The 24,973-nt window shown below is 40.3% G+C and overlaps 1 protein-coding gene across 2 annotated transcripts in view; it reads left to right on the top strand.

The window, feature by feature from the left end:
* Positions 1–24,973, top strand: part of PRIM2 (DNA primase subunit 2) — a 407,580-nt gene that overhangs the window by 112,474 nt on the left and 270,133 nt on the right. For both annotated transcript variants that reach the window (XM_045294844.1, XM_045294843.1), the window contains exons 4-5: positions 8,462–8,538; positions 11,466–11,586. In XM_045294844.1, coding sequence (XP_045150779.1) covers positions 8,462–8,538; positions 11,466–11,586 — 198 coding nt within the window. The remainder of the gene's footprint in view (positions 1–8,461; positions 8,539–11,465; positions 11,587–24,973) is intronic.

Genomic DNA, 24,973 nt, shown 5'->3' with positions numbered 1-24,973 from the left:
GGGGGTGGGGGGGCGCAAAAAGCACACAGTACAATAAAGAATGATGGATGCTTTTATTGGAGTGTGCTCCAGGAGCACATAGTGAATCACCACAAAGTCATAGAGACCTGTAGTCAACAAAAATATCAAAATATGGAGCTATGGTTTCTTGACATATCCTCCATCTAGATATATATTTCCCATTGCTGTCATCCTTTCCCAAAGAATTCTGGGCTCTTCCATTGGCATCTATCACAGCAGCAGTTTTGACATCCATGCAGTATTTGAATTGTGTTCTTTGAGTGGGAGGACAAATAGAAGTTTGAAGGAAAAGATCAAGGTTGTAGGCTGGATGGGATAAGGTTTTCCCAGGAAGCTTTGAGTGTTCTTGAAGGAGGAGCAGGTATTTTGTCACGAAGGACCTTTTCCTTGCTCACACCTTCCTAGCCATTTCATTACCTGTGTAGCCTTCAGTCTCTTAACACTTCTTCATCATAAGCGCCCTGACCGCCCTTTGTCCTTGGAGAAGTCTAGGAAGCTTGCCCATTGGACTGCTCAAAAACGGTCACTGTAACCTACTGAGCTGCCTCTTGGCTTACATTTAACTGGCTCTTCAGAACCTCTTGGAATCATTGCTTTGATTGGTCATTACTCTCTGGATCATATTAGCAAATGCAAGACTTGTCCTTCGTTGTGATTTGTTCCATAAAATCATCTTTAGCTTTGCTGTTGCTTAAAAGACTGTTGGAAAGATCAGTGATTTGAACTAGCCGAACACTGGACAATACATTTTTCAGTAACCTTTTTTTTTAAAGGCCCCCCCTAAGACACTAAAACAAGTCTATTGTTGAGAGAACTGTGTGCAGCCATCTACAGATTGGAGAGCTGTGCTAGAACACATTAATTGGGATAAATCTACGCATTTATGAACTGGACCCCCAGTAGCAGTATTTTTTGACCTACCTTCCTATAATTACCCAGTTGAAATGTAGTCAGTTTATATGGCCCTTCCAGCCATAATTCCTTATGTGATGTATTATAATTCTGGACTCTACGGTTATTACGGTTATAATCTTATTAATGGACAGGCTCAAGGTGGAGTTAAGTCCTGATCTTCGTAGAGGATGTGAACCAAGTACCACTCTGGTTTTCCTGGGGGGTGTGGTCTGCTGAAAGACAAAGCCACCCTCCCTTAGTCATTCTTCTGTGTCGAAGATCCGTCTGGGACAGAGAGAAAAGGGTCGAAGCCTGAGAGGAGTTACAGCCTTGGAGACTCACAAGGACGGTTCTCCTTGCCCTGTAGGATCACTACGAGTCAGAGTTGACTCAACGGTAGGGAGTTTTGTGTTTCATGGGAAGAGCACATTCCCGATTTCTGTCTGCAATTGCGGAGGCCGAGACCCGGGGTATCACAGATTGTGACATGGAGACTGGAACAGAGCAAGATAAGCAATGCCAAAGTTACGGGCTGTGAGACAGAGGGTTGGGCAGACTTCCTGTCTAATGGAGGCAGAGGCCCACGACCCACATGGCTGAGAGGCTGAGGAACAGACAAGAGACTTGGATGCTGGCTGAGGAGAGGAGAGGTGTTGCTGTGGATCAGTGACTGTAGCCTTATTGTTTACTGATCCTGATCTGTGGTAACCTATTAACTTCCCTATAGGAACTCTGGAGACCTGGTGGTGTGTATAGTGGTTACAAGTTGGGATGCAAACTTAAGGTCAGCAGTTCAAAACCACCAGCCAGCTCTGTGGGAGGAAGACGAGGTTTGTTATTTTGGTGGGTGAAGAGTTACAGAACCTCACGGGGCAGTTCTACAGTCCCCTGTGTAGGGGTTCCCGAGAGTCAGAATGGACACCCTGGCAGTGAGCTTGTTTTGAGTTGTGGGACCCCTGGGGTGTAGCGAGTTAACATTGGGCTGCACACTTCGAGGTTACTAGCCTAAAACCACCCACTGTTCTGCAGGGGAAAGACGGCGCTTTCTGCTTCTATAGTGGCAGTCACGGAATCCCACAGGGGCCCTTCTGCCCTGTCCTAGAAGGTCTTTACGAGTCTGAATTAACTCGATGGCAGTGAGATGCACTTCCCCAATAAACCCTCATAGTTGTGAGTGTTGTCTGTGAGGTCTGTGTGGCCCTGCAATGCATTATCAAACCCAATGAAGAAAGAGAGTGCCATGGGAGGAGAGTGGGTGACAAAGAAGACAGGAGGGTGCAGACCTGCCTGACCTCCTGCCTCTCAGTTCTAGGGCAACCAGAGGAGGTCAGAATGGTTCCCCACATGATTTACTGCATCAACTCAGATTAGTGTGGTTTGGGAAGGCTTCTCTGACAAACTCGTACTAGAACTGCATCATGATAGATGTGATCAGATTTTTATTTTATGAAGATGACAGCCATGAATAGATTGAAGGGGTCATGGCTGGTAGGAGGGAGATAGACTTAGAACAAAGATGGGAGTCAGAACTTAATGCAGAGGCGAAGACCGAGTGAAGAGATAAGATATAGTGCAAAGACGTTAGCAACTGATACCAAGAAGACTAGAAGGAGAAAGTGTTATGAAGACTGAGTGAAGAGATAATAAGATATAATGCAAAGATATAATGTTAAAAAGATATAATGACACCCAAGTTACTAGTGAAGGGGACTAGGTGGATTGTGGTGATATTTTGATTTGCATATATCTCAAAATCACATACAAGTACATTTTTGATGAAGATCATTCAATAATGATTGTAACAGTACATCAACAACGAGCTACTCGGAGTTCTGACTGGATTCAGAAGGAGACATGGAACAGGGAATATCATTGCTGATGTCAGATGGGGCTTGACTCAAAAGCAGAGAATACCAGTAAGATGCTTCCTTGTTTTATTGACTAAGCAAGGCATTCGACTGAATCATGAACTGTGGATAGCATTGGGAAGAACGGGAATTGTGCACTTGGTTGTACTTTTAATTGTGCTCATGAAGAGCCTGTGCATGGATCAAGAGGCAGTCATCCAAACAAAACAAGGGAATACTGCATGGTTTAAAATAAAGAAAGGTGTGCATCGGGGGTTGTATCTTCTCATCTTACTTATTCAATCTGTATGCTGAGCAAATAATCAGAGAAGCTCAACTCTGAAAAACAGTAAGGCATCAGGATTGAGGGAAGGCTTTTTAACACCCTGTGTTATGCGAATCCCACAACCTTGTTTGCTGAGAGTAAGGAGGGCTTGAAGCACTGGCTAATGAAGGCCAAGGATTGCAGCCTTCAATATGAATTGCAACTCATGCCAAAATCCTCACAACTGGACTAATAGACATCATGGTAAGTGGAGAGAAGATTGATTTTATCAAGGATTTCCTCTTGCTTGGATCTACAATCAATGCTCATGGAAGTAGCAATCAAGAAATGAAATAATGTATTACATTTGGCAGATCTGCTGCCCAAGACCTCTTTAAAGTGTTAAAGAGCAAGGATGTCACTTCGAAGACTTAGGTGGGCCTGACCCCGGCCGTAGTATTTTCAATGGTCTCATATGCATGTGAAAGTTGGACATTAAATAAGGATGGTGGAAAAAGAATTGATTCATGTGAATCATGGTACTGGTGAAGAATATTGAATGTACCATGGACTGCCAGAAAAACAAACAAATCTGTCTTGGAAGAAGTACAGCCAGAATGCTCCTTAGAAGTGAGGATGGTGAGACTTCATTTCAGGTACTTTGGACATATTATTAGGAGACCATTTCCTGGAAAAGGACATGCTTGGTAAAGTCAAAGAGCAGTGAAAAAGAAAACCCTTGGCAAGGTGGATCGTCACAGTGGCTGCAACAATGGGCTCAAACAGCAATGGTGAGGCTGGCCCAGAACCAGACGGTGTTTTGTCTGTGGTCCGTAGGGTCACTATGATTGATTGGAGCTGACTTGATGGCACTAACAACAACCGCAGCAGCACATAAAGGAGGAGAAGCAAGTAGTGGGAGGATAATGTTGAGTTCTAGGCATCATTTGGAGGTGCCCAGTGGCCAGTTATGACATGAGCTGTCTTGTCTGCCTACAGCACTCTATTTCTCTTCTGGCTGGTGTTTCATTGCAGTGACTATACAGAACTCACAGCCCATACTCAGAGTTTAGTACTTTTCTTGAGGAAGTAATAGGGCACAACTGAGGGTTTGGGTCAGGAAGCACATGGGAAGAGTCTGGAAGTCTCGCTTAAAGGGGAGAGCACCTTGGTCCCTTCTTTGGCAGGGCAGCTGTTTCAGCTGTGCTAGCAGGCCAGCCCTTCCCACTGCAGTGCACACTTGCTTACGGCCAGGTAGACCAGCCCTTCCCACTGCAGTGCACACTTGCTTAGGGCCAGGCAGGCCAGCCCTTCCCGCTGCTGTGCACACTTGCTTACGGCCAGGCAGGCCAGCCCTTCCCGCTGCTGTGCAGACTGGCTGATGGCCGGGCAGGCCTCTCTGCCCCTCAGGACAGTCCTCCTCTCGAGCTCTCCAGCCCCCGGGACACACTGCTCTGCCTTTGGCCTCCCTACCGTGTGTCCCACAAACTGCAGTTCCCCTTCTGGTCCTCCTGTTGTCTTCAGTGTTGCAGCCGCTGCCCCGCAGTAAGGCTCTTTTAGGAGGTTACTCCCCTCCTTTTGCTGCTTCCCTCTTTACGCCTTTTCTCCTCTCTGCTGCTTTCTTTCTCTGTCCGGGTGGGGTTGGGGCATATTTAAGGGGGCTTCAAAGAGTTTGTGGAACCTAGAATTCCAGTATAATGGATTTTTTTCCACAAACGTTATGCTCCTATAAGCAATCTGGTCAATTTCAAGGCAAGTCCTTCCCAATGAGGCGAAGAACTGACTAGTCCCCTGATTAAATGCCTCGCCATATGCCAAACCCTTAATTTCCATAGTCAGCTGTAGTCCCTTCATTTGCATAGCTTATTGGGCAATCCACACAAGGTGCATACTAGTGACATGGGAAGCTGTAGCCCAGAGCTAGATAAAAATTCAACTCACTGTTTGCCAAGGGAATAGCAGTAACGTGGATGAAAGTAACAAACCTTCTCTGGGATAGAAAACTAAGGCCAAAGGCAAAACTCTCAACATATGTTTCCAAAGAACTAAGGCAAAAGGCTACACAAAGGAACTCATTGTACTACAGCTAGAGTTTACATAATGCAACAACAATAATATTGATAGCCAACATTTATGATATGCTATGCACTACCTCTGATTTAAGTACTTTGGGAACATTAGCCCATGTCATCCAGACAGTAGTCTTACTAGATCAGCATTATCATACCCATTTTATGGAAGAGGAGACTGAGTTATTGATTGGCTAGGTTACTTGCTGAAGCTCATAATAAATGATAAAGCCAGGATACTTGCTGAAGCTCATAATAAATGATAAAGCCAGGATTTGAATGTGGGTGGTTTTCCCCCCCAGGCTTATGCTTTTAACCGTATTTTCAGAAGCGTAGGATAGATGATGCAACATAAGTTGTATAGTGCCCATTGGATTTAGCAGCTGGGTGGGCTCTTGCGAATTGGGACAAGAGTCATATTGATGGCATTGTTTTTTGGAGGAACATGAACAGATGGATATGGAGTATTTATACTTTTATAATATTTAGTAAAAAAGATGTATGAAACAGGGAAGTATCTAGAGGAAGTTGTAGGAAAAAGAGAAGATATACCTATATGGCAGGAGATATTTGAGCACATTTATAAGCTGAATAGAAAGATTCAGAAAAGCAGTGAGTTTGAAGATTTGCTCAGAGAGCGTACATCAAGGCAGAATACATGGAATTCAAGGCTAAGGTGTAGGTAGAACAAGAGATATTTCACCCAGAGTGATTGATGGGAAGGTTCTACAACAGTGTAAGTGCAGAAGCTTGAGGTTGAAAGGTGCTCTGTCAAGACACCCTCATTGACCTACAGCGTTATGGGGGACAGCCCTGGAGACAGTACGGGATTTGTGCCTGGTCTGATCCCCTCACACCGGGCGAAACACGAAGGGAGTGCAACAGAGCAGCAAGAGGACCAAAGCAATGACGTCCCTGAGGAATCTGAAAACAGGCTTTGGAATCAGTGGGCAGGTCTTGGCACTTCACCAGATCCGATGGGAAAACATTCATAAGCATCAACAGACAGACCTGGAACTATTTATAGATTTCTTCCTCCCTCCCTCCCTTCTTTCCTTCCTTCCTTTCTTTTCTCTCATGTCTATCCGTATAAGATAGGCAGGATAAACAATCCTGAGGAGAAAGCAACAGCCCCTATAGCTCTGGGGAACATGGGAGAGGAGGAGGTGGGGGAAAGGGAGGGGGGGAAACCAACAAATTCAGAGACAAGGGAACAACAAGAGATCTAAAATTGATGGCGAGGAGGGTGTAGAATGCTTGGTGGGGTTTCATCAATTGCAATTTAGCTGAGAGAAATTACTGAGAGTTGAATGAAGGTCGAACATGATAGTGCGATAGGAAGAAAGTAAAAGGAAATAGAGGAAAGAACTAGGAGGCAAAAGACATTGTCAGAGGCATAAATATAGGCATTTATATGTAAATATATTTATATATAATGATAGGGAAATAGATCTACGAACATATATATAAAAGTTAAGTATTAAGGTAGCATATAGACATTGGGTCTCTACTCAAGTACTCCCTCAACACAAGAACACTTTTTTCTAATAACCTGGCATTCTGTGATGCTCACCTTCCTGACGCAATTAATGAAGACAAAATGGGTGCATAAGCAAATATGGTGAAGAAAACTATTAAAAGATTATAGGATCTGGGGTCTTAAGTGCTTGATGTTAAACAAGCAGCCATCTAGCAGGGAAGCAACAAAGCCCACATGGAAGAAGCACAGCAGCCTGTGTGATCACGAGGTGTCGATGGGATCAGGTATCATGCATCAGAAGACCCCAAACAATATCGATGTAAATGATGAGGGTCAGAGTGGAGACCCAAAACCCATCTGTAGGCAATTGGACATCCCCTCACAGAAGGGTCACAGGAAGGAATGAGTCAGCCAGGGTACAACATAGCACTGATGGAACACACAGTGTTTCTCTAGTTCTTTAATACTTCCCTCACTATGATGAGCCCAGGTCTACCTTACAGATCCAGCTAGACTGGAGCATGTACACTGGTACAGATAAGAACTCTTGACACATGAAATCCAGGACAGATGAAGCCCTCAGGAACAGTAATGGGAGTAGCAATACCATTTGGGTAGGGGGAACATGGGGTGTGGGGAGAAGGGGGATAAATGGAGAACTGATTGCAATGTAACTGCCCTCCCTCACCCCCAGGGGGACGAACAAGAGAAACGTGGGTGAAGGTAGACAGCAGATGGTATAAGATATGAAAATAATAGTAATTTATAATTTACCAAGGATTCATGAGGGTGGGAGGGTGAGAGGGGAGTAGGGAAAAAAGGAGCAGATACCAAGGGCTCAAGTAGAAAGAAAATGTTTTGAAAGTGATGTTGGCAACATAAATACAAATGTGTTTGATAGAATTGATGTTTGGATTGTTGTAAGAGCCCTCAATAAAGTGATTTATAAGGAAAAAGACGTGCTCTGTGTGGTGACCTTCATTACTAATGTAAAGTAGGTGAAGTCATATGCCAAGAGGGAGGGAAGGGAAAGAAGGTGTAGTAGGGGGCTTGTGGCACCTGCTGAGGTTTGAAGTAGGTTTTCTGAGAAGGAAGAACGGAGATGATTATGTGTCCAATCCTAACTCTGCTGCTTACTGTTTTTGCTTCTGGAAAAGTTATATACTTTCCCTTGTGCCTTGTTTCCTCATCTCTAAAACATAAGAACGTGTGGTTAATATGTGAAAAATGCTTAGAACAGTGCCTACTGCCTCGAAAACACTCAAGACATGCTCACTCTTTTTAAAACACGGATAAGGATTCCTTTACATTGGTAATGGTCCAGTTGAGATTAGAAGCTGGGAATTTTTAGAATTTTAAATTCCTCTACCTATGTAGTTTTAATCTAAAAGTACCCAATGATTTGGGAATAGTACTTCAGACTGCAGCCGTAGATTAAGTTGGAATTTAGATTTTTTCAGGTGGTTAAAATGAAATATGTTGAGGAGACTTTATGTGAGAAGGACAAGGGGGCTTCAAAAAAGTTCCTGAAAAAAAATCCACCATCTGTTAATTCTATTTTTCCATGAACTTTTTGAAGCCTCTTGTAGTTAGAATGTTGAGTATCCTGGGCTTAGACTGAGTAAGCAAGTTAGTAGAGGAAAGGTGGCTAGACAGGAAGTAATTAGGCTGAAAGTCAGGAACTTTTGTTAAGATTTCTTCAGTTCTTTGCTTCACTTCATTTGACTTCACTTCTAACTTAATTAAAAAGGGATTGTCACAGAAAGTGTATTAGAAAAGTTGTGCTTTTAAAGTTTTTCATTGGTCATTGAGTTATACTCTTTCAGTATTTCTGTATACTTCTTACCATTCTAATGCATTTTATTCATGTGTCATTATTTTTCAGGAAACCAGAGAAGAATATGAACCACGAAGAAAAGATCATATTTCTCACTTTATTTTGCGCCTTGCGTATTGCCAGTCGTAAGTATACATTTATGCTCTCCCAGTCCAATATGCATCCTTGGTTTGTAAACTGCTGCAAACACAGGAATATTCAGACTAACATGAGGGACCAGTGCCACGTGGGCTGTTATTCTTTGACATAGCTCATTGCTCTTCTGTCCCTGTTGCCTTCAAGTGCTGGTACTCGTTCCTGGAGTTGGTACTCTTGACATTCTCTTCCCAAGTACTTGCCTGGAAGAGTAGGGGATTTGTGACTACACAATAACTCTTTCTCACCTTCAGGATTAGAGGAAAAGAGACCGGACATCCCATATTTTAAAAGTATAAACGGCCCCCCTGTGGAAGAAAGATCAGTAAATACTGATTGGACCTTTAATGAGTTGAACAGAGTTGCAGTGAATTATTTGTGAAAAGTTGCTTACTAAAAAAAGCATAGATAAAAGATCCTATTACAATACTTGTGGAAATATCCTTTACTATTATGGGTGAAATTCTTTATTTGGGAGTTAAAATTGGAAGGGATTTTATTAGGAAAAAAGTTTTTAATGCTTTTTTCCAGGACAAAGGTTGTATTTATGAGAAACATTTGGACATATGCTTGAATCGTTTATGTTTTTAGAAGTTGAAATGTGTAGGCCCATCAGGTCTAAGGTAGTTTCCTGTAAGTCAATAGTGCCACCCAGAGGGAGAAGACGTTAGTTGCTTTTCGTTTCATTTATGTCGTTTTTTCCCGTATTTATTTTGGCCAAGAAATGTGTATGTGTTTACAAAAGCATTTATTTGTGATTTCAGTGAAAGTTTCTAGAGCAGATTTGTATTCCATTGAACAGTTCATGCACATCTTGTTTTGTGAGATTGATTGCCTTCTCCACAATGTAACAGCATCTCCCCCCCCACCCCTCGGAATATACATACATACATATATAATTTATTTATCAAATAAATTTACTGTATTGAGGTTTCTTACAGCTCTTATAACAATCCATATATCATTGTATCAAACACATCTGTACATATGTTGCCATCATCATTTTCAAAACATTTTCTGTTGTTCATCCTCCTGCCTTCCTCCCTTCCTCCTACCCTCCTGCTATCGCTGCTCTCACTTCCAAAGCCTTGTTACCGTTTCTGTTGATCGATCTTTGCTATCCCTTCCTGCCTTCTGTGCTTTCTCAAGTCATATATTTTGTTAATGTAGGCTTATGAAGTGAGAATCTTAAGTTGTATGTTATCCCAAGATGATAATGCAATTGGTAAATTATCCATCAGCTTTAGTCTTAAGAGTTTATCTTCTCTAAAAAGTTTATTTGACTTATACAGTACATGAATTACTGATATGTTGTGGAAGTCAGCATAAAAATATATGACCATATTTTAAATTCAGTCTTTAATATATGCAGGAGCTTCTACATGTTTGTGGAGATATTTCACGATCAGTTGATTGCATTTGTCAGGAACTTTAGAAACCCTCTCCTGGAGCGTTTCTTAACTTGAGCCGTACCTGGTCTGGTAGAGGAGCCCTGGTGGCGCCGTCTGCTCAGTGTTGGCCTCCTGGCTGCAAGCCCACCCGCTGCTCCCAGGGAGAGAGATGAGGGAGGCTGACTGCTTTATGCAGATTTGCAAAGCCTCAGAAGCTTTCATTTGGGATTGTATTAAGACGGATCAATTTGCTAACAGTGGGCTCTGGGATTATATATATCACATTTGGTGAAATTTTATACTGTAAAGTTTCAAGCAATGTTTAATTTGCAAAGTTTGCCATAATCTCAGAGATAAAGTTGTTTTTTTTTCCTTCAAAACAATGGAATTGATAAGACTACTCCAAACTATAGGAGTTTCCTATTGTACTGTAAATGGTGGTTGTCCAATTACATGAAATACAATAAATTATATTATTTAATATTTAAGAATGCAGCTAAGCTCAAAGCAGGACCCTTGGTGGGTTACATGGTGGACTGCTATCTGCAAGGTCAGTGGTTTGAAACCACCAGCTGCTGTTTTGATCGCGTAAGGACTTATAGTCTTGGAAACCCACCAGGACATTTCTATTCTGCCCTTTAGGAACTGACTTGATGCCACTGAATTTGAGTTTTGAAGCACAAAGCTAATGAATCATTTTAGGCTTACTTTTTTTGAGGGAGGTGTGGAAATATTTTAATTTATAAATAGGATTTCGATAGCTTCCCCCACCCTTTATTAGAAAGGAGCACGAGAGCCATACTGGGAGAAGAACATTTCGGAGTTTCCGACCCTGAGATAGGGAAGGAATGTGTCCTGGAGGACCAGGACCAGGGTTGGAAGAGAGGAGCAGGTCCTAGAGCCCCATGGGACGGACTGGGCTTAGCAGTTACTGGCAGAGCCTGAGATGAGTGGAGTGGCTTTCTCTGGTAATGGCTTGTGATTCGAACTGGCCCTGTCTTGGCTAGCAAAGCAAAGATGATTCCAGCGATGCACAAGAGCCCTGCACAGATCATCTTGCTGAGCTGGAGACCTTCCCAGGTATATAGAAGGGAATGCCTTTGGCAGCAGTGTCACTGGCTCTCAAGGCAGGTAGGCAGGCCAGGTCAGTAGGGGGAGAAGACCCTATGTTACTTCTTCCGGGTCACAACTCAAGCAGGGCAGGGCCTCTGAGTCCAGTGCAGAGAGTAATTCTCTTAGTTTTATGTTTATGATACCTCGACCCCAATATCCGACACATCTGTGGAAAATTATGTATATGGTAGTTCATGCTCACTTTATTATAATCATAGTGTTGCTATAAGTCAGAAATGACTGGATGGCAGTGAGTTTGAGTTTTGGTTTTTATTTTAATAGAGACCACGTGTGCTTTTGACAGCATCTAGAATCTTGCCAGTGTTTGAGTGTTGTTTCATGAAAAAGATAAGGATATAAAAATCATCAGTCTTTTTAAATTTATATTTATAATTTCCCTGTCTCCATTTCAGTGAGGATCTTAGACGCTGGTTCATACAACAAGAAATGGATCTTCTTCGATTTCGATTTAGTATTTTGTCTAAGGACAAGATTCAAGATTTCTTGAAGGATAGCCATTTGCATTTTGATGCTGTAAGTATATTTTTATTTTCAGTGGTCTGCAGTCTTTCTTTTTCGCTTTTGCCTTCAAGCGGTGGTGTTAATGTGTGGAGTTGGCGCTCTGCATTTTCTTCCAGCCCGAAAGACTAGAGATTGTGCACATCAAAAAGCCTTCCTCCTCTGACTGGAAAAAAAGAGGCTCCATGGTACCAAAGCTACACCTTCCATGGCTTCAGTCATTACAATAGTGAGTGAAGTACAAACCATGGAGCTCAGGTGGTGCAATAGTGCAGCCTTGGGCTGATGGCCAGTGACCTTGAACTCACCCACCTGCTGTGGGACAGATGACCTGACGATCTACTCCCCAAAAGATCACAGCTTGGGAAACTATAGGCACTTCTGTTTTGTTATGTGGGGTCACTATGAGTTGAAATAGACCCGATGACATCAAATAGCAACAAAAACAAAGTACAAAAACATTCAGATGGTGAAAGCTAATAAACCAAAATCTTGTAGGTCCCCCAAATTTAAATAATAATGTATTCAAGAAAACAGACAGGTGATACTTATTTATTTGCAGTGGTGAAGGTAGGGCTTGATATTTATATTAAACTATTAAAACGTGCTGTAGGTAAAATCTGCCTCAGTCATTTAAAATATAGCTTTATAGACAAATCTGAGTGATTTGCACATTATAATTATGTAAAAAGACTAAATGTGTGAGGCATATTTAATAGGGACAGGCATTATGGATGGGTGTAGAATCTGTCTCTTAGGTGGATTTGTGCTGCAGTGGGGAGACAGAAAATTCTGTTTCGGGAGACATGGAGTAATTGCATGGTGCAGGATTGGTTGCAGCTTTGTTTTGATGTTGGCGTGGGTGGCTTGAGGCTAAATGAAATGAGAAAGTTGAAGTTAGAGTTGGTGAAAACATTCTCCAGACAGGTGGAAGATAAATGTACTCATTTTAGCAAAGATCTGTATGAAGGAAAAACACAGAGTTTAGTGTCTATAACATAGTTTCTCTCTTTTACTTCTCCTAAAAGCCCTATAAGGTTCAGAAGTCTTTGCAGTTGGGGATTCCAGGCGGTTACTAGGTAACATTTACCTGCAGGTGGTAAAGACAAAGCTCTTCTGACCCCAAGGCCTAGGCAGCTTTCATTTTGCCTTTGCTTCCTAGTGATGTCTATGACTACTAATATCAATGAAAATTTGGCTAGCTTTTCATTTTAAAAATAGTTTTTTGTGTTGGAATTTTTGATTTTATTAGGTCAGAGCGAGAACCTGTCCTTGGGAAGGTGTGCTCTGTATTGCAGTGTCTCACCATGTCTAGTACAATGCTTTTGGTGATAGTTTGAGATGGAATTCATGTACTATGACATGCACTCTCTTAAAGTGTACAATTCAGTAGCTTTGAGTATAATTAAAATAGTTTAAAAGCATCCTCACTTGTTTTAGAACATTTTCTTCACCCTTCTCCTCCTCATTTACCCTTTCCCTAGCTTTGACAATCTCTCATATGCTTTTGGTCTCTATGAATGTACTTATTCTGACAAGCCTATTTATGTTCTTACTGCTCTAAAGCATTTTTTTTAACACTTCACTACAGTTTTGGTGACTACAGAATAAATTAGTTTTCCATTCCACCATTTACTCCTGTTTTGTTTCATGGTATCAGTTGCAATCCCCTCAGCACTCCTCCTACTTCCTCCCTGAACTTGGTGCTTATGATGTGAAAATGGCATTGTCTTGGACCCAAGAGTCTGTATCTTCTTCCAGCACACAAGAAACAGTAATGGGCTAACATTTCTTAAAAGTGATGTAAAATCCCAGACTTGCAAACAATCTATTACTTCTTTAAAATCAGATGAATAACAACAAAAGATACCGTAGAGAAGTGGGTCAACCTTCCTAATGCCACAACCCTTTCATACAGTTCCTCATGCTGTGGTGACCCCCAAAACATAAAATTATTTTCATTGCTACTTCATAACTGTCGTTTTGCTACTGTTATGAATCGGGTGACCCCTGTGAAAGGGTCGTTCGATGCCCCAAAGGGGTCGCGACCCACAGGTTGAGAACCACTGCCTTAAAGCTTTGTAAATGGGATAGTATATGTTATAGTATTTGTAAATGGGATAGTATTCATTATGGTGGCTTGCATTATATGTTAACTAGTAATATTAAGGACATTAGAGAGGCTTATGTGTGAGAGAAGTTTGGAGTCAATTAGATTGATTCATTTTCTGCAGTAAAAAAACCCACCTTTTTTTTTTTGATCATTTATTATAGAGTCTGGAGCCCAGATGGGGTAGTAGTTAAGTGGTTGACTGTTAATCAAAAGGTTTGAACCCACCACCTGTTTCCTGGGAGAAAGATGTAGTAGGCGTCTGCTTTTGCAAAGATGAACAGACTTGGAAACCCTTACCGGGCAGTTCTAGTCAGCATTATAGGATTGCTGTGAGTCAGAATTGACGTGATAGCTGTGGCTTTGGTTCTGGGTTTCTTACAAGGCTTTTTTTTGGTTTTGTTTCTATAGTCAGTATAACTTTAATACTAGAACATGCCAAGCACATTACCAAAAGCCAAAACTATAGTCTAATCTTCCTCGTGAACCCACACTCAAAAAGTCTTAATGAAATATTAGCAATCAAATACAACAATATAGAAAAAGAAGATTACAATATAGGGTTTATCGAAGATATGCAAGGTTGAGTTAATATTTGAAAAATCAAGTCAATGTACCTCACCATAATAACAAAAGAAAAATCATCTAACTATCTCACTAGATGTAAAAAAAACATTTAATAAAATCAATGCCAATCACTTTCTTTTAGCTTTTCATTGTGAATTAAGTGATCATCAATCTTTCATTTGCATTCAACAGTTCGTCCACATTTTGTTTCAACTCATCCATTGCAATCCCCTCAAAATACCATCACGTATTCCCTTCCTCCCTGTACTTCTGGTTTCCGTACCTCCTTTAGCAACCCTCTGTACTTTGTCCATGGTCAGTGTTACCCTTTGGTTTTTAAATGTTTGATGATTCTAACACTTCTAATACCGAGATGAGTTCCGTTTCAGACCCGAGGAGGGACTACGAGCGGTGGGCTCGATGTTGCACTGCTAACCACAGGTTGGCCATTCAAGGCCACCAACCTCCACGCTATGGGGAAAAGACGAAGCTATTCCCTCCTGTAAAGATCCACTTCACCTTTTTCTTTCTTTCTATTTTCAACACTTCAACGAGATCTTGTACAGCACATTTTCTAATGCAATGTGTCCCTTTATTTCCTGAGGACTGCTTCCATGAGCATTGATTGTGGATCCAAGTAAAATGAAAGACTGGATAGTGCCTATCTTTTGCCCATTTATTGTGATGTGGCTTAAAGATACAGTTGTGAGGATTTTTCCCCCTTTGTGGTGAGATGTAATCCATACTGAATACTTTGATTTTTGTCATTACGTCCTCTGCACTTGCAGCAAACAAGGTTGAGTCATCTGCATGCTGAAGATTGTTAATGATTCATTTTCTACTCCCAGTGCCCTGTTAATGTTCATCTTGTACCTATGTAGAATTAGGCACTGACCTTCCATTCTCTCTGGATTCCAGCATTCGGTCAAAAAGAAGACTCAGAGTCCAGTTTCCCTACTTATTGATGAAATTGGAAACTTGTCGAGAAAGGGATGGAGATGTTAACTAGAAAGAGAAAAGTCTTTGGTTTTGTAGAACAGAAAGTTCTGTCTCCATTCCTTCACTAGGCACCTTCCACCTGCAGTTCTACTGCGTACCTGTCACGCTGACTGTCTGCATTGTTCCCTAAGAGATGTCTTCCTTGTGGGGGCCCATGACCCAGATCACGAAGTTCTCAGGGTTTAAGGTACCATTATTCTTTGTCTTAAAAAACAAAACAAAAACGAAGTCTAAAATCACTAGTAGCAGCAATTACTGTGACGTACTTAATTCTGACCTTACCTTAAGGTTGAGTGAAGGAAGGGGAGATCTCTGGAAAGTGGACCATCTAGCATTGGATTAATAGACAGTTAACCTATTTTCCCCCTTTGATAAAATATAACAGCAGTTTGCTACAATGACTCAATCTTACAAGGCTTTTAGGAGTAAAACTGACTTGATGACAGTAATTTTTTTTTATTAGTATTCTAGGAAACAGGAATTTGATTGAAAATTTTAAAAAATTTCAGTAAATGTTTGGGCAGTTCTTAAAATTATTTTTTAACTGATTTTCCATATTAGTCTGGTTGTTTCTACTTCCTTCCCTATAACATTTATTTATTCACTTATATAATTATATGCTGTTTCATTCTGCAAGCCATTTGAGATATAATAAGCATATACATCTAAGTAAGCTGTGGATTATATATAAAATGGGACGATTGACTGAAGGAAAGATTAATCATTATATTTGTACGGTATAGGATGGTCCTTTGAATTTTCTGAAGGGGACAGTAACTTCTTCCTTAAGTGGTGGTTTTGGTTTTTCTAGGTCATTGGTTCTCAGGGAGAAATAAGATGGGAGTCAGTCCGAGGGTATTTCTCAGAAGCTTGGGATGGAGGTCGATGAGATGAAAAACATTACACCTTCTTTTTAAAAACATTAAGGTTGTAAAGTGTTTGCAGCTAGTGGGGATTCAAGGCGATAAGGAGCAAGCACTGCAGGGGGTCTACAGGAAAACCATTTCTGTGATAAATTTTAATTACCTTTTCTGGCATAGGCCTTTCCCCCTATTTTTCTGGTGCCCTTCTGGTACTGACTTTGCTTTGACCCTGGCCTTTTCAGTCTGTGCTTAGCTGTCTAGTGGAATGCTTCTGATTCCTGAGAGTAGATCTGAATCTAACCAGAGAACAGAAGGCCTTCATCTGAAAGACTCAATAGAGGAAATAGAGGTTTTGTATTCTTTGACTTAAAGGCGAATGGCTTAGATTCTAAACCTGACATCTTTAAGGGGGATTAGGCATGAATCAATGTGTGAACCATTTTGGATTTCTCAGTGCTGTGCTGATTGTGCTACACTAAAGGTGAATGGGTAAGAAGGGTAAGCAGATTCTGTGAATATGTCTTCAGTTGACCCAGTTAGGAAAGGCCCAGTTTTGACAGCCGCTAGCCACATAGACAAAGGGTCTTGGATCTGTTCACGGTTCAGAGCCTGAAACAGCAGTGGATTGTTTACTCTCATGCTGTATACAGCTGAGTTGTTGCTACGTGCTGTCATGTCTCTATCAACTCCTAACAACTCCTGTGACCGAGTAGAACTGCTCCATAGGGGTCCTGAGCTGTAATCTCTATGGGAGCCAGATGGTCAAGACTGTTCTCTTATGGGTCCACTGCTGGATTCGAACCACTGACCTTTTAGTTAGCAGCCAAGCACTTTCCTGCTGAACCAGTATTTTTTATTTGATTTGAAATTGTGCTAGATCTAATGCCAAGGTGCTTTTTATTAGAAAAATATGGAATAGCAGGGACAGTGAAGGCATCGTTGAAGAGTATTGTGTGTCACAACTGAAACCTCTGCTGCATAAATAAACCTAGAGTTGTTCATTTACCAGACATTTTCCCAAAAAGTGAGTTTTTAGGTGGTGGCAAGTGATGTTGTTAAGCTGTACCAACCAGATCTGATGCTGTTGAGTCAGTTCTGACTCATCGCACTCCTCTAAGACAGCGTGAACCTGCCCCTCAGTTTTCCTGGACGGCAAATCTTTCATGGAAGGAAGCTCATTGCCTCACCTTAATCACAGAACCACTGGTGGGTTTGAACCACAGACCTTTTGGTTTGCAGCTGAGCAGTTAACTATTGCACCACTTGACTGCTTCTCATGTGAACCAAGTACATATAAAGTTTTGAATAGTTTTGGTTTACATTTGCTTATTAAAAAAAAATATATATATATATCCTAAACTTAGCATTTTAAGTTTGTTTCTCAACTATAATTTGAAACTTTAATTTCATCTGTTTTAGGAATTCTTTCATGCCACTCTTGACTGATAACTTCTTTTCAGTGGACATGAATTAAAGCTTAATTTGTTATTTGTTACTTTAATGTCAATTATGAGTTTAGTAGGAACTTGTGTATGCTTTTCTCCAGTTAACATTGGAACATCAATTTTTCCATTGATAGAATAGTTTGGCATGTTTCGAATTTAAAAACAATTTTTTTTCAAACAATTTTTTTTTCACTTGCTGTTGTAACTTCTTAGGTAGTTGCAAAGTGGCTTTGAGATAGTCATGGTTTTCTGATCATTTTGAACCTTACTATATATTTTGTTTTCGACATTTCGTTGTGTTTTGAAAGAAAGTGTATGGAGTATATCTGTTTTCCATTCAGTAGTTCAGACACAGTTTTTCATGCCAATGTTTGCAATCCTCTCACTGCTTTGAGTGTTGAGTAGATGTTTGAGGTAATCTATAGAGAAATCATAATCGAATTTAAAAGGTTTCTGTATTCTATTTTACTAACATTAGATGATCTTTAAGATTTGGATCTACCCATTTCCATCCAGTGGATTCTGAGGTCATAGGATCTTGATGAGAGCACACACTCTCCCCTCCTCCTCCTTTGGAGCAGCTGGCGGGTTTGACGCTCTGGGCTTTCAGGCAGTGTCCAAAGCTTAATGGTGCACCTGTGCTCCTGAAGATGAGTATAGTACCATGGAATTAATCTTTCCTTCGTGTTAACAATTAGTGATCGATGTGTGATGATGTATACAATGAGCCTTTTCTATTGACCTGGGGTATGCAAGTTAGAAAACCTCAATTTGTTCTGTATCTATGTTTTCAAAAATGATTTAGACAGAACTCTTTATGGCCTTCCATTATAATTGCTTATTTTTGGCTTCTTTCCAAGTGATATAAATGAAGGTATTACACAGGTAATACCTTTCTGATTCTACTCATAAAATACTTTTGTCCTCATTCTTTTTTTACATCAAGTAATAATAGAAAACAATTATGTATATTTATTGGGAAGTTATCATATATTGATCAATACTCTCCTTTGGGGAATGGGAAAAGTATTCACCGAATTCTTTAGGTAACTGAAGCCCAAAAATTTATACATATAATTGTAAAAAGATAGCATGGCAGATAGTTTTTAGTGGCACTATTTTAGAAGTTCACAGAATTTGGATTCCCTTTCACAAACTTACAAAATTAGATCCTGCTCATTATAAGATACTTTAAACTTAGAGATTCTATGGTGAAATATGAAACTTCAAATGGAATTACTCTTGATGGCTAAAATTAACATATGCAAACATTTTCAAAGGAGCTATTTAAAAAAGCTATTTCTTTTATTTAAAGTTTTCATATTTGAATTTTTTGTATTCTCATTGTTGATGACTCTATGCTGAGGACCTCTGACCTGAAAAAAACCACGTGTGACTGTAAATGAGCCGTATTTCACTGTTCACAGAGCTGTGTCCTCATGCCTTACAGTGTACTGTGAGGGCTACAACAGTTCATGGAAAAATAGCATGAACGTATAATGGCCCCAGTTAAGGAGCCACTGCTGTGGACTCTGTGACCTCACCCTTGAGCCCCTCAATTTTCCACCTTCTATCTGTCCCTGCTCCCATCGCTGCCTTCCGCAGACTGTTTCCACTAGATAAAGGAATCGTATCATCGGTCCACTACCTAGAATTTCTACACTTTTCAACCCTTCTGCTGATGCAGGTAACGGTGATGACCTGCCAGCTGCCGGGACTGAGGGTTATGTCCATATAAGGATATAGTAGAGAAACGGCAGAAAGACCCTGAATATTGTCCAAGGGATTGTTGATGATTATGATAAAAAAACCAAACAAAAATAGTGACGGCATGAAGGAGCAATTTGCCTGCAGTGGTATTATAACCTAGCATCCAGAATATGGAGAAGTAATTCAGCTACAAGGTGATCCGTGCAAGAACATAAGCCAGTTTTTTTGTAGAGAGGAGACTGGCTCTGGTTGACCAGTGGAAGTGCTTATAGTTCACTCATTTCTTTGCAGTGAGCATTCCTTCCCTATGCCTTTGTCACCACTTTAAATCTTCAAATCTGTTTGAGGTCCTCTTTTAATTTGGACTAGTGTAACTCATGCAAAACCTGAAAAGATCCACGCTGTCAGGTCTTGAAGTCTCACTCTGAAACAGAAGTGAAACAGTAGGTGCCTAGTTGTGCCCAGCCTGAATAGAAATGACGACATGATGCTTTATCCACACTCAGAACCCCAAGATCACAGCCAGCTGTGTCTGTGTGGGGAGAAACTCCCCTTCCTCAGTGAAAGGCCCTCGCCATCTGAACAGCTCTCTGTGGAACTGAGGAGAGGATGGCACAGGACATCTGCACCACTAGAGGGAGCCTTCTGAAGCAAAGAAAGAGCTCCAACCTCACCAGGGGCCAGAGTACAGGCGATGCCCTCTTCCCTGTTGTGAGGGGATAGTATGTCTTTGTTCATTTTGGTCAGACACATCCTACCTAAGGGATGTCCAAAGAACACAGGACTGTGTGGTCAGTCTTTTTATCAGAGTTAACTTTTGACAAGGGAACAGATTTAAAACTGATGGCTCAGTCATGTAGCTAGCTGTGGAGCTGAAAATTCCCTAGTAACGGTGGTCCAATGTCCTGTGAAGTAACAACTGTTTGACTTCTCCCTTCAGCTTTAAAGTTCTGTAATATCTTTAAACTTCTATAAATAACGCTTGTTTCCAGAAAGAAGAAAAAAAGAGAATGGCATCTTTCCACAAACTTTTTGCAATCCCCTTGTATAAATATACTAATATCGATATCCTAGAAGAGTGAAATCAATTTTATTTAGTATCAACTCGACTGTTCTAATATACTCTAGTTAAATATTTACGTTGCAAAGTATTGCTCATGTTTTTTTTAAAGGTGTTTAGGAAAAGAGAACTGAGTTTTTATATGCATGCATCATACTTCATTCCCTAATTTTCCTAACTTTCCTTCATTCCTCTCAAAGTTCCCTGATAATTAAATCTTTTTTTTTTTTTGGGGGGGGGAGGCGAGGTGTGCCTCGGAATAGCTGGTGGTTTTGGACTGCTGACTTGATTGCAGCCCAATGCATAACGATTACACCACCAGGACTCCTCTTTTAGCAACTTTTTCCCCTGCTATATGAGCAGTTTTCCTCTCAGCTAGTCCTTAACTGGCACTTAGATCAAGTGGCATTAGATACTGACATTATAGGTGATAGGACCTCTCAAAAGAGATAAGTAAATACAGGTATGACTTTAGAGATTTATGTTGATGTAGGAAATTAAAGCATTAATTGTAATTTTACTTAGATGTTTTCTTTTCGCGTGATTTCTTGGCAGAAATAAACACCAAGTGTATTAAAGTCATACTATACGTAGTTCCCTCAATATGTGTGTGCTGCCTCTAGGGAAAACATGTTCACACAACTCATGTGTTGAAGGTTTCATTATTTAGCCTGTGGTCTTTTAGGTCCTTTGTTGCTCTACTTCTCTGCTACCTTAAAAAACAAACCAAAACCAGTTCTTTGATCATATTTTATGTTTTTGTTTATGTTCAAGAACAGGTTCATGTTATGTTCAAACATCAGTGTAAACCAAAATTGAAAAAGGAAAACCAAAATGGAGTAGATTTTGTGCTTGAGGTGGGAGTAATTTAATTTTTAACAGAACAGAAACAGAGAACTGAATGGACTTGAATGGGTTTTCTTTTGGGCTCACGAGAGATGTCTTTCTGGAGAAGGCTTCGTAATCCAAACCCAGAATTCTCCACAGGGGACGTCATCTCTTCTGTAGATACTCTGGACATCTTTGCGGTGTATTTGGTGGTTATAGCAATGATTGGCAGATGCTAGGGCCATGTGGTAGACAGGAATTGGGCAATGCCCAGGATAGTTCTTTAATTGTCTTTCAAGATTTTTTCCCATGTTAGCTACTTATGTGGGCGAAACGACCCTTCTGATGGCTGGAATCAAAACCAATTTTCCAGCACCAAAAGTTTTTGCTTTTTCTCCCCTACTCTCCATCGCATTCCATACTTTTTGATATACTCTGGATATTCCTGGAATGCACTTGTGTGGAGATTATACTTTACTTTGTAATGCTTCCATGAGCTGTTCACCTTTCTTTTGGAAAGCACATCACGATGTGATACTTGACTCACTAAGACACTTTTTTCCCACCTGCACTGGCAGATGCTCTATCCAGTGATTCTGCAGATGAGTATACTACCTGGGGACTTCATCATTTATTGCACTTGCCTACAATTTGTATGTCTCAAAATTTTGTTAAATAACTTTGTTTTTATATCTTTTATATTTCAGTTATAAAGTTATATTGATTTTTAAAATCGTGTCTAGGGTAGATTATGCTATCTCCAAAATTAATTTGTGACAGTAAAGAAAGTATTAAAAAAGATTTATTATAAAAAAGATAGCATCATGGGAGACAAACACCAAACCGAAAAAAAACATAACTCAAACTCCCTGCTGTCAGCTCGTTTTCAACTTATGAGACTGTAAAGTGATTATGACGAGAGTGGAGAACATCAGAGGCGTTTCAAGCAACATGAACTATTGAGAGAGCTTTGCCTTGGGAATAAGGGACATCTGAAATGTAACTTATTAGTGTTCAGGCCTTGATGATGTGATCCTGAACCACTAGTTTGATCTAAGGTATAGTCTTTACTATAGCCTATATCATAGTTTTTGTTTTTTTTAAATGTGGATGGTGTATTGTGATTTTTGCCTGCAGTTCTACTTCAAAAGAAAAAGAAATCATTGAAAACATTCTTCCGTTTTCTTATTTTTAAGCATACTGTTTATTACTTTATTCACTAAATTGTTTCCATCCCAGACACATTATTTTATAACTACAGTTTGTGGGTTTCTTCAAATTAAAAAAAAAAAAATCTTAGTTTTCAATAGTCTCATGAATGTAGCTACAATAACACTGTACATGAAAATGGAGAGTTAAGACAAGTTGAGACATAGGAATGGCAAAAAATAGAATTTGAGAATTAAGGCAGAGTCCTATTAAATTAAAAGGATATTGTCAAGGTGAACGGTAAGGTGAACTGTTAGTTGAGTGACTATTGACTGAATGAGAATCTGAACTATGACAGTTGTTCTGGGAACGGAAAGGAGTGCTCACTTAAGGAGACATTATGGACACAGCCCGAAGAGCGTTTGAGGACTGATATGACGTGAAGGCAGCTCTCCACTCATTCACTGTCTGGTATACAGGCCAAGGATAGTATAATGCAGTCATGGTTGGAAATAGAGAAAGAGGAGTATGCTTTTTGAGTAGATTAACACATTTGGTTGTAAAAGTATTGCTTATGAATGCTCTTAGGCTGACGTGGAAAGGCCATGAACAGTTGAAAAATCTTAGCCTGGGTTCAGGAGGTCATGAAAGAAAATATAAAATCAATATACCATATAAAATAGTATTTGAGGCTGTGAAAAAGAAGATTACAAAAAGAGTATTTGAAACTGGGGGAAAGAAAGTTATGATTGAGAAGAGAAAACCTTGGAAAATTTCATATTGTATTTCCTATGACCCTACATAAACTACTTAATCTTTCCATGCCCCATTTTCCTCTGCTATAAAATGGGGAAAATCATAGTATCTCTCTCATAGGATTGTTGGGAAATGTAATAAAGTCATCTGCATAAATTACATACTACTTGGAACAAAATAAACAGTAACTAAAGGTTAGCTACATTAAGCATATATTTATGAATATGGAAACTGAAATGACTATTTCTAACACTAATTTACATTGTACTTAATTCTTAATAGGAGGAATCATCAAAAAGCTCATGGAAATGTGGAATTAAAAAATTAAAAACTATATACTTTGTCAACATAAGCTCCATCCAGGTGAAGTCATTTTTGTGAGCAATGGTACCAGCCATTTAGTCCATGCCTAAAGATCTGAAAATCCATGTCAGTGCAGTCTTTTTATATCTTATTGAATGAAGAAAAATGGGTGCCCTTCAGAAGTTCTTAAGATTAAGAAACAGTCAATAGGAGGCAAATCATGACTGTAAAGGGGATACCTAATGATTTCCCATTGAAACTCATAAAACTGCCCTTTTTGGGGAATAAGGAATGAGCAGGGGCATTGTCGTGGTGAAGGACTCGAGGGAAACTTTCTTGGGAATCGTTTTTTGATCAGATCACTCTCAGAGTAAGCAGTTGACACTGTTGTTTGGTCCTCCAGAAATTTGAGTAAAACTGCCCTGAACATCTGAGGAAACGTGTGGGGCCACACCTGACTTTCTCCAGCTCCAGTGGGAAATGGAGAATTCATGTGCACACCAGACCTAGGTCGATTGCCACAAGGCAGAGGCCAGATTCCTCTCCACGCCCCATCCTTTTATTACGTTATTTTGGCACCAACCATTTCTTCCATGGTACTTCTGTGCTGGGTTTGATAATCCATTGCAATGGCCACACACAAAACTCACAATTATGGGGGCTTATTAGGGATTTAACAGGATCAGAAAACATTAAATGGCCCAGTCTGGTCCACAGCAGTGTCTCTTCTTGGCCAACAGCCCGTCTCTCTCCTGGTTTTTGAGCCACTAAGGCACAAGGCCCTTTGGCCTCTGCCTCCATGGGCCAGGAATTTTACCTGTTGCTCTGCCTCACTGTCTCCTGGTCTCAGTGGTGCCATGTGGCTCTTGTGCTCCATCTCATGGTCGCCTTACTGTGGCCTCAGGCTTCTGCCACTCCAGACAGGGATCTCCTTTGTTCTCTGTTGGCGACTGTTTTTTTCTTGATGGTCCCAACGGTCTTTCCTTCTGATTCCGAGACACCGCATTCTGTTATCTATCCACTAATTCCCTCTATTAGTGTTTTACACTCCCATTTTGCATGATCCCACCCAATCATTTGCCCGAGTTAGAAGAGCCATTTCAAGAATTTCACGTCCTCACAGAATCCCCGACAAACTGTTGCCAAGGCCTTTGCTCTTCATTGGTCCACGTTGGCTTTGATTACACCATTCCACCTCTTGGTAGACATTGTTTTGATTATGCTTCATCTTCAGGACTATGCTGGTAAACCCATGTTTCATATCCTTTTTTAATATTTCAAAAAAAAATTTCAGGATCTTTATCCCACTTGCTTAAAAACGTTTCCCCTTGTGTACATAGCAAAAGCCCTAATTTTTCTTGACATTCAATGCCCCTTCCATACAGGCTTTTTACTCTTTCTAACTTTACTTCTCTCTTTCTTACTCATGCAATTCTTTCATCTTTCAAGACTTGAAAGTAGACTCTGAATGAATATGTGTATCTTTTTCTTTGAGGTGGAGAGTATGATAACTGAGGAATGGGTATCATAAAACTGAATCTAGTACTTGATAGCTTTCTTCTGAGGAAATGGACTACAAAGAAGTCAGTGGTTTTTGACATCTTTTTTTCTC

This window comes from Echinops telfairi, unplaced genomic scaffold (genome assembly GCF_000313985.2).
Source record: "Echinops telfairi isolate 266 unplaced genomic scaffold, ASM31398v2 ScPeMD7_3533;HRSCAF=4204_1, whole genome shotgun sequence".
Taxonomy (NCBI): domain Eukaryota; kingdom Metazoa; phylum Chordata; class Mammalia; order Afrosoricida; family Tenrecidae; genus Echinops; species Echinops telfairi.
This window is presented reverse-complemented; position numbering and strand designations above follow the sequence as displayed.